Source organism: Seriola aureovittata, chromosome 7 (genome assembly GCF_021018895.1).
Source record: "Seriola aureovittata isolate HTS-2021-v1 ecotype China chromosome 7, ASM2101889v1, whole genome shotgun sequence".
In the NCBI taxonomy this organism is placed as follows: Eukaryota; Metazoa; Chordata; class Actinopteri; order Carangiformes; family Carangidae; genus Seriola; species Seriola aureovittata.
This window is the reverse complement of record NC_079370.1, coordinates 11,188,480-11,198,253: the sequence shown is the minus strand read 5'-3', so window position 1 is coordinate 11,198,253 and position 9,774 is coordinate 11,188,480. Positions and strand designations below refer to the sequence as shown.

General features: G+C 42.2%; 1 protein-coding gene across 1 annotated transcript in view; it reads left to right on the top strand.

The window, feature by feature from the left end:
* The window catches only part of clcn1b (chloride channel, voltage-sensitive 1b), a 27,740-nt gene extending 18,611 nt beyond the window's left edge, over positions 1–9,129 (top strand). The window contains exons 9-23 of the mRNA XM_056380197.1: positions 1,036–1,120; positions 1,383–1,484; positions 1,966–2,050; positions 2,524–2,679; positions 2,798–2,867; positions 2,958–3,068; positions 3,498–3,711; positions 3,810–3,943; positions 5,018–5,199; positions 5,307–5,388; positions 5,484–5,566; positions 5,836–5,880; positions 6,006–6,110; positions 7,705–7,791; positions 8,076–9,129. Of these exons, the coding sequence (XP_056236172.1) occupies positions 1,036–1,120; positions 1,383–1,484; positions 1,966–2,050; positions 2,524–2,679; positions 2,798–2,867; positions 2,958–3,068; positions 3,498–3,711; positions 3,810–3,943; positions 5,018–5,199; positions 5,307–5,388; positions 5,484–5,566; positions 5,836–5,880; positions 6,006–6,110; positions 7,705–7,791; positions 8,076–8,546 (2,012 nt within the window). The 3' untranslated portion in view covers positions 8,547–9,129. The remainder of the gene's footprint in view (positions 1–1,035; positions 1,121–1,382; positions 1,485–1,965; positions 2,051–2,523; positions 2,680–2,797; positions 2,868–2,957; positions 3,069–3,497; positions 3,712–3,809; positions 3,944–5,017; positions 5,200–5,306; positions 5,389–5,483; positions 5,567–5,835; positions 5,881–6,005; positions 6,111–7,704; positions 7,792–8,075) is intronic.
* The last annotated feature ends 645 nt before the right edge of the window (positions 9,130–9,774 follow it).

Sequence of the window (9,774 nt, the reverse complement as noted above, 5' to 3'; positions counted from 1 at the left end):
GCACTGTAGGAAAAACACTTGTAACTTGTGTGCAAATCCCTGCACCTGTCTCTTCCTTTATTCCTGAAACATCAGCTTCATACAGTTTGTACTAATATGTTCTAAGACTAAACTTTTATAAGTACAAGATACAATTCACAAAGAGAAGATCATTCCATGTCTTGTTTTAACAGTCATTAAATCTTCATCTTCCCAACACTCGATCAAGTTCTTACAATTTATATTAAAAATTTCCAAATATGTACTTTTATAGCAGAGATGATACAAAGAAGTGAAATGTTCCAGATCATTTCGTGTCTTGTTTTTAGTCCAACCTGGCCCTTATCCTCACAAACGTCTCACCAGCAGAAGTCGTTACATTTCAACTTCTCATTTGTAAGAAACTGATATTTGACAGTTGGTCTCTGCTATAAAGATATGTCACAGCGTCATATCAACATTAGGATTCACAGAAGGAAGCTGTTATTCAATATTTTTATCTTAGCACTGGATCAAATGACTGCATGTTCTATGTTCTTCTTTGAGCTCACCTAGCTCTGCAGTTCCCCTCTAGCCTCTTTTACTCATTTGTTTTTGGTTTTGCAGCCCAGGACTTTACTGTAATGGTTTACTCTCACCGCTCTCATAATGTACTTGCTCAGCTCCAAACAACAGACAGACAAAGTTAGCGACTAGCTGGTGAACAAAGTGCAGCATTTAGCAGCTGAGGCTTTCCCTCAGGAGATGGTGGAGACAGAAACAAAGATAAAAAGGAAAGTGGTCTTACATTCATCCCAAATAGCCAAAAATCAGGTTTTGTTATTTTTATGTTTTGCCTTATTGGACAAGTGGATTTTGTTCAATATTATTTAGGTAAAGGAAATGAACTCTTCCTACACTTTTAATGTCCTTAGTTTGATTTTAACAAATGCAAATGACTCAAACTCGACTGAGCACAGAAATGTTGGAAATTTCAAGTAGCCTGATTAGAAATCACATATTTGTTTGGGTTTATAAAAAGATAATTTTTAATATTTGTTTTTCTGTCTCACTCAGTCACAATCACAGCTCTCTTCAAAACTAACTTCAGGATGGATTTCCCCTTTGACCTGCAGGAGCTGCCTGCGTTCGCGATAATAGGGTGAGGATATTTTTTTCGGACGTGTGCAACCCAAGTTTTTTTTTTTGTTGTCATAATTTATTATTGTTTTGTAGCTTAAAATAAAATGGAAAATGGGTCAGTATAGTATTTTTAGTACTTTTTTGGTCTGCTATAGTACATACAGTCATCATACCAATTCTTTCCTATGCATGTCGTGTCCATATGTAATAGTTAAGATATAAACTTCTTCTCACTATTCTTGTGCTCAAGGATTGAACAAAGTGTCTGCTTCATGTTGTAGGATCTCATGTGGCTTCTTGGGGGCGTTCTTCGTCTACCTGAACAGACAGGTGGTTCTCTTCATGAGAAGGCCGACAGCTCTCACACGCTTCCTAACCAAACAGTGAGATCCCAACACGCAAACACACCCACACACAAACAGTGAGTGTGCACTCACTCGCTGCTGCTGTGGATTAATGCAGCTCCGGGCTGTTAAACCTCTGTGATTCTGGTCGCAGATGCTGTTCCAGGGAAGTCAAACGTTTTGCACGTTCAAATCTGGTTCCTGTTAATGTATCTCAGCTCCACTCTCCGAGCTCATCAGTCTCACAACACTGGCCAGGACAGCAGCAAAGCCTTAACAACCTTTCAGCCAGTTATTCACTCAACGGGGAGATTCACTTATCCTCAGAGACTCAACAGTCAGGGAACATTAGTCTTCACCATTAGAGGCGAGCGGCAGCACCAGGAGAGCTGTACAATCAGTGCTGTTACACACTCACATTCAGACGTTCATTACTGTTTCGCGCATACGTTTGTTGTTGCAGCTTTCTGTGCTTCCTTTAAATGACTGTGTGTATGTTTGTGTTCGTTTGTGCCCTCAGTCGATTAATCTATCCAGGTGCAGTGACACTGATCATCGCCACCTTGACGTTTCCTCCTGGATTTGGACAGTTCATGGCTGGAGAGGTTAGACAGAATCAGTCTCATGCTCTCTGACTTCTTTTTGGTGTGTGTTCATTAATATTTATGGTACTGTAAAAGGAGGTCAGTGGAGTCTATGTTGTGTGGTTTTGTCATGTTAAGCTATATATAGACACAAAAGAAGGGCTGCGATCATTTGAATTTTAAAGGGGAACTCCACCGATTTTACACATCAAAGTCCGTTTACAAGTCTCGGGGAGTACGACTGCATTGCATATATGAAAAAAAGTTGTACAAAGTATTTTTTATCTTCACATGAAGTCTGACAGAAGTCTGGTAACAGTGTTGGTTGGGTCTGAAGACTACATTTGAAAATGAAAAAAAATCTGTGGGAGTGGGTTTAGAAAGAAGTGAGTTTACCAGACCTCTGTTCTTGAATTGGATCATCCACTGCATCTGTTGATGTTCACACAACTGTATTTTTAAAAGAGGAATCATGTTTCTGTTCCCTCTGGCAGCTGATGCCCAGAGAGTGTATCAACTCCCTGTTTGATAACTTCACCTGGACCAAAATCTCAGGATCTCCTGCTCCACCCGGCCTGGGCCGCTCCTCTGCGTGGCTGCATCCTCGTGTCAGCGTCTTCATCATCCTCCTCCTCTTCTTCATCATGAAGGTAACTCTCCCTCCCCCTTGCTGTGCACAGTAGGTACTGCCTTGAAATAGCATGTGATAGCATGAAAAACCTCTGGGACTGGTGTCGATCCTACCTTGATCCTGTTTTTGTGTTGCAGTTCTGGATGTCAGCAGTTTCCACCACAATGCCCATCCCCTCGGGCGCCTTCATGCCAGTGTTCATACTAGGTAAGAGGATTTTGTAATGCGAGTGCAGTATCTCCTGCTGAGCTTCAGTTCAATTTGTCTTTACCAGCGTCCCTTATCTCTGTCCTCAAGGAGCTGCTTTCGGTCGCCTTGTAGGAGAGATCATGGCCACTCTATTCCCAAATGGAATCCTGTTTGATGGGATAGTCTACCGCATCCTGCCAGGAGGTTACGCTGTCATTGGTCAGTCTACTATCCTTAGTGCTGTATTCAGGTTCCCAGTGCCCTGAAGACTTACTGAAGAGTTGCAGATTTGAGAAGAATGAAACCATGTTTGAATGTGTTTAATTTCTCACATTTAATATGGCACCTAAATTCATCTTTCTGGTCCTCTTTCTCTCCTGCAAATATGTTGATATACTGTACATACAGTAGTTGTTTTTACTTTGCTTTGGCCAAAATGAGGCATGTGCTGTGTAATTTTGAATATGACTCTCTTACCCTACTCAAAAACATTTGAATTACCACAAATTAAACCTTTAAATTCATTGAAAACCCATTAAATTTGATGTTTGACTCGGTGTCAGAATGAGATGAGGTAATAATGATACAGTCTAATCATACTTCACCCTTAGCACAAATTCTTTATCCTCCCGTCTGCTTTTTTACCAGGCGCGGCGGCGATGACGGGAGCCGTCACACACACAGTTTCCACAGCAGTAATCTGCTTCGAGCTGACCGGTCAAATATCCCACATCTTACCCATGATGGTGGCGGTCATCCTAGCGAACATGGTGGCCCAGGGTCTGCAGCCTTCTCTCTATGACTCCATCATCCAGGTGAAGAAGCTGCCCTACCTGCCTGAGCTGGCCCTCGGGCACATCAGGTAAAGTTTGCAGCAATTGTTTTTTCTGCGTGTATGTTTTCCATATAGCTGCCATTGTAAGACAAATGGTAATAATTGCAATATCTCTGCCTCCCCAGCAAGTATAACATCTTTGTGGAAGACATCATGGTGCGCAAAGTGAATTTCTTGTCTTCTCAATCCACTTTTCGGGAACTGAACCATCTGCTAGAGACCACGACCCTGAAAACCATCCCGCTGGTTGACTCTAAAGGTAGAGCAACTTACATTATCATAATGGTTGCTTCTGTCTTGCCTTATAGAGGCTTAATGGTATAGGAATAAGCCAAGTTAGTGAAAAGTCTTAAATTTTAAGTCTTTTATTTGTGTCTTCTCCATAGATTTGAGGCTAAATCACCTTTACTGCCTTTATTCAGTGTCATCGTGTCATATCATATGTTTATTTTTAAAGGAATAGTGCAACATTTTGGAAAATATACATATTTGCTTTCTTGCAGAGTTAGATGAGAAGATCAATGACACTCTTATGCCTGTATGGTAAATATGAAGCTATAGCCACGAGAAGCTAACTTAGCTTAGAATAAAGACAGCTAATATATTACAGTCTCCAGGAAGTCACTGCTTGCAACCAAGAAATAGTCCCACTTAAAGAAATCAGATATAATGGGTTCATTAGGGACCCAGAGGTGCTGGCAGGCAGATTTTGTTAACATTGGAAAGAGCCAAACAAGCTGTTTCCCCCTGTTTTCAGTCTTTATGCAAAGCTAAGCTAACCACATTCTGATGCTAGCATCTTATTTACCAAACAGATATGCACTGTGACTTTATATGTATTTTATTCTTTTTATTCTTTTTATGCATTTTTCTTTTTTAATTTTTCTATGTTATGTTCTTCTATCTATTTTATGTAAAGCACTTTGAATTGCCTCTGTGTATGAAATATGCTTTTGTATATAAACTTGCCTTGCCTGCCTTGCCTTGAGACTAACATCAATTTTCTCATCTAACCCTCGCCAGAAAGCTAATTAAACTAGAAGGGCACTCAGAGAGCGCAAACCTCCGCCAAGGCTAATGTAAAACAATATACACCAGACTTTGGAGAAAAAAATCCAAATTCACAGCAAATGATCCGGATCTGCCCCAAACTTTAATGGGTTCTTTCCTGACTCATGCCCCATCCCTCAATCAAGATCTGTACAAATTGGTTGAGCACATTTTGTGTAATTCTGCAGACTAATAAACAGACATGGGTGAAAACATAACCTCTGTGGCAGAGGAAATAACTTCCCCAAATGTCTGACTGTTCTTTTAACACTTCCCTCTCCAGAATCCATGATTCTTCTGGGCTCCATCGAGAGAACAGAGCTTCAGGCTGTCTTTGACTGGTGGCTCTCACCAGAGAGGCGAGTCTTTGAAAGAGGTCAGAGTTCACCGGGCCAGGGCTCCAAAGTCAGCTGGGAGTCCTTCACCTTTGTGGATGAGGAAGGCGGAGAGGAGAGTGCAGACAAGGTGGAAAAAACAAACCATAAATTGCTTCACAGATGGATGTTGTGAGTGGAAAGTTTGTTACTTTCAGCATTTTCTCTATACAGTTACTGATTATGTTGTGCCCTCAGACTGCTCCAGTTCAGGAAGAATGCAACGGGCCCATGCAGTCCCCCAAACCTCAGGAGACCTCCACCAACCACACAGGCTCAGGTAACATGGCACTTCCACTGCACAAAAAGACAAGATCACCCGTCAAATGTCACTTCCTGTCTCCGCTTACATGTTTTGCCATACCATGTCCTCAGACAAGCGCAAGCTGCCATCTGTCAGGAGGACCCTTCAGAGACTCTTCTCCTCCACGTCTTCATCAGGCCAGATTGAAACTCAGGTACGCCGCTAAGATCAGCCTCACACATACTCATCACTTTGACCCCAAATGCTCGAAGGAGCAGTGCAACAGAGATCTGCTGTCGAGTTGGCAGTGACAGCTCAGACAGGGGCGTCAGTCCAACATGGCAGCCTGAGCCAACCTCGCTAATCTGAAGGGAGGAGCATGACATGATGCAAACATAGAGGAGTTGACATGTTTTTGCGGTGCAATAAAACCACTAGGGGGCATCTTATCATCATCTGCATTCTGTCCCTCTCTTTCCTCAGGACACCGCACCCCCTCCGCTGACTGACACCATGGCACCAGAGGAGGTACCATACACTATTGATTCAGCATCCACACAGCAAACAATGAGATAATCAAACCATCCAGATCAATCAATTGAAACTCTGTACACTCTGAGTCTGTCTCACTTTCTTGTGATTGGCTGATGCAGATCAAAGCCTGGGAAGAGGCAGAGCTGGACAAGCCAATAGACATGGAGCAGATTCGTATTGATCCCTCCCCATTTCAGCTGGTGGAAAGAACGTCTTTACACAAGGTGACCACAGCAGCGCCTGAGTGACGCGTCACCACATACAAAGATCCATGTACAGACACTGATTCACTGATAGTCATTGACACTGATAGTCATGCACAATTATAGTTTCATATTTACAAGCAGCAAATTTTAAGGAATTAGTTTGACATTTCGGGAAGTATGCTATGTTTTTGCACTTTATTTTTTGTACAGATCATACAAAGAAGATAAAATATGCTAATTAGTGACTTGGCCCCGCCTGTCGACACAGCAGGGGGTGCGATGCAACAAAACTATGCCGGGTGGTACGGCAAAATAGGTGAAGCAGATTTGCTGCATGTATTTGATTGGCAAATTAAATACTGTACGTGCAGGGCCACATTCCTGTGAGAACAATTGCTGTGAGAAAAGATAAAACATTTTAATCACTGTGATAGCTTTACAGAGTTGTAAAATCCTGTCTGTGAGTATTACAAACCATTTAGCAGAGTTTAGGTGTCTTATACCCCCTTAAATGCAATAATCTGTTGCTCTGTTACAGCTGGACTTACTATTTTATTTCATGTCTCACTGGTACTTTAAAAAAGATGACCCAACCAATGCAGCCCCATATACTGTTTTGGGTCTGAATACTCACCTAGAGGTGCTGGTAGATGGATTCTGTTTCCCTCGGACAGAGTCAGGCTAGCTGCTTCCCCCTGTATCTAGTCTTTACGCTAAGCTAGTTTCATATTTACCATACAGACATGAGAACAGTATCTTCTCATCTAGATTTGGCAAAAAAGCAAATGAAAGTATTTCCCAAATGTCAAACTATTCCTTTAAAGCACAGAAGAAAAGTAAATTTTTACTTTTGCACTCTCAAACTTTTCTAAGTTCATCTTTGTATTCTTCTGTTCTAACACTTTTAATTCAGTGTTTTGAAGGGGCTCTCCACCAGTTTTAAACATCAGTTTCAGCCTCTGAAATAATGTCTTCTGTGAAGTTGTATCATGGGAAATGTAGGATCCACTGAATTTGGAACGTGAGTCATACTACACAATTAAAGTCAAGATGTGACATCCTGAATTATGTTGTAAATGACACGGCTATGCCAACAAGGGTGTTATGGGTAAACATAGAGGCTCGAAGAGGAGCTGACGTGACACCTCCCAAGTCTCAACAGCACATTGTGCAGACCTGCACAAAACGTATTACATACAAGTATAAAATAAGCTGGCACATAAATCATTTTTAAAACTCTTATTAGTCTTGAGGTTGGGGACTCAAGACTTCTAACAGTGGAATATGGAAGTGGAATACTCCTTTACAATGTTGTTTTATTGTTAATTTCTCATGATTAGCAAGTGAGGACAGCGAGGAAAATAAAAAAAACAGGAATTTTATTGTACGGCTCAGTGCAGCTTGTTTTCTGCTCATATGACCATAAAGCTTTGGTTCCTGCATCTTGAAATTTATGCTGTGACTCATGTTTTGTTGGCATGCCATATATTTCCTCTTATACTTGCAGAGAAATTGTTTACGAGGAACAGTGTAGCCATGCAAGCAGAATACTGTCACTGCACAATACATTGAACACTGACTGGATTATGTCCTTCTCCCTGTCATTACTCAGACCCACACTCTGTTCTCTCTGCTGGGTCTCAGTCATGCCTATGTCACCAGTATTGGAAAGCTGGTGGGTGTCGTGGCGCTAAAGGAGGTAAAGGTTCTCTTTGTTTTTTATTTATCAGCATGTTTTTTGTCACCTCCCTCAGTTTGATCCTGTAATGCGGCGTGACAGCGAGCTGTGGTGATCTCGTTGTGGGCAGCACAGGGTGCATCATGCTTCATGCTCTGATTCATGTGGTTATTCCATTCACCGCCCTCACAACTCAGCTCCCTCGATGCTCACTTTAGTAATCCTACATTGTCACTTCAAAACATGTTTCTGTGCTTTATGGTTTGCCTCTGTGGCTACTTCAACCTCCTCCTCTCTTATAACAGTTACAGAAGGCTATAGAGGGCTCAACTCGTAGCGGGGTGAGGCTTCGTCCCCCTCTCGCCAGCTTCAGAGACGCCAGCAGGAAAGCCAAGAAGCACCAGCCTCCCTCATCTGCCCCTTCCTCCCCCACTCGGGACAGAGACCTGTGGGGGGAGGGGAGCAGACATGAGGGGGAGCTGGTGAGGAAGGAGTCCAAAGAGGATACCCAAGGGAAAGCGTCATCTTCCAGGGGAGCTGCCGGGTGTGACACTGCTGCCTCCTCCCCCAGCAGCTTGGGGAGCTCCCTTGGCAGCTCCACCACCACCACAACAAGAGGAGGTGACGGCGCTCCTCAGGAGCTGGCGTCCCCTTCTACCTCCTCCCCTACCTCATCTTCACCCCCTGCCTCCCCTGTGTTACCCACCAGCCCTGTCCTCACGCTGTCCTCCCTGCAGGAGGACAGAGAGAGTTCGGAGTCAGATGAGCCCATATAGGAGGACTGGGTTTAAGAGAAAAGACTTTTACCTTCTTCTGATTTCACTCCTTTTCCCGAGAGACAGAGCTGCTGTCTGGGTGGAAGAGTCGGGCCGACCTGCAGCCCTCACAGACATTCAGCTCTCAGCAAGCAGGACAAACTGGTACACACAAAGCTCCTGAAACTTGTAATACACAAGAACATTTTTTCTACTCTTACAACAATCTCACTTTTTCACTCGTCAGAATCTCAGGTGCCTTCCTGTGTCTTTTGAACTGCAGACAGACAAACATTATATTCAGTGTCCATCCATATCTTGGAAATGTTTAATGTAACTGTACATCACATGTATCGATGTCTGGTCATGTCATTAACTCCCTTTGAGACAAATTAACTGACAGCAATGAATTGTATGATAATGAAATGAATGACAAAGACTTAATTAATTTGACCTAAAGGTCTAAGAGATCATGCATTTACTGATTGAAGTTAATTTTAAAGTATAACTTAGATTTATCATATATTTGCTGGATGGTAAATATTCAAATCACTTACACCAGTCTGTAATTTTTAAACATAATAAACATAAAATTTGTCCACTAGCTTATTTTAGTTATTTACAATCATAAAAAATGATTAGCAGAAATGCTGCAGCCATTCTAGCTACTCTGTGAAGCTGGTGATTTGAGTTAAATGCTTAAGTCATCGTGCTAACATGCTGGTGTTTAGCAGATATAATGTTTACCACGTTCACAATAATAGTTTAGTATGTTAGCATGCTACCATTTGCTATTTAGCACTAACATAAAATAAAGCTGAGGCTGATGGGAATGTCGTTAGCTTTGCAAGGAGCTAAGTTCAGACTGACTTTAGCGCTGTGTGACAAAAACGCAGGGTCTTATTTAAACCTGGCTCAGTTGCTTGACCACACTTGACCGCATGCAAATGCACATTCCTGATGGATTACTTTGTAACATGAACGCTGTATTTCTACTGTTCAGCTGGCGACTGTTACTAAATAGAATAGCTGCTAGTTTGAACACTGTCTAGACTTGTAATATCCTTATCTCTGTATACATAAACCACAGTGCACCGTTTTGGCATCTGGTAAGCCTTAAAATTAAAAGAGGCCTTTCTGGAAGCAACGCACCTTCACCAACTCCCACTAAGTTGTAAACAACTAGTTACATTGTTTGACCTGATGGTGACGTGAAAAGTCAGGAGCTCACCAAAGTTATTAAAATTCA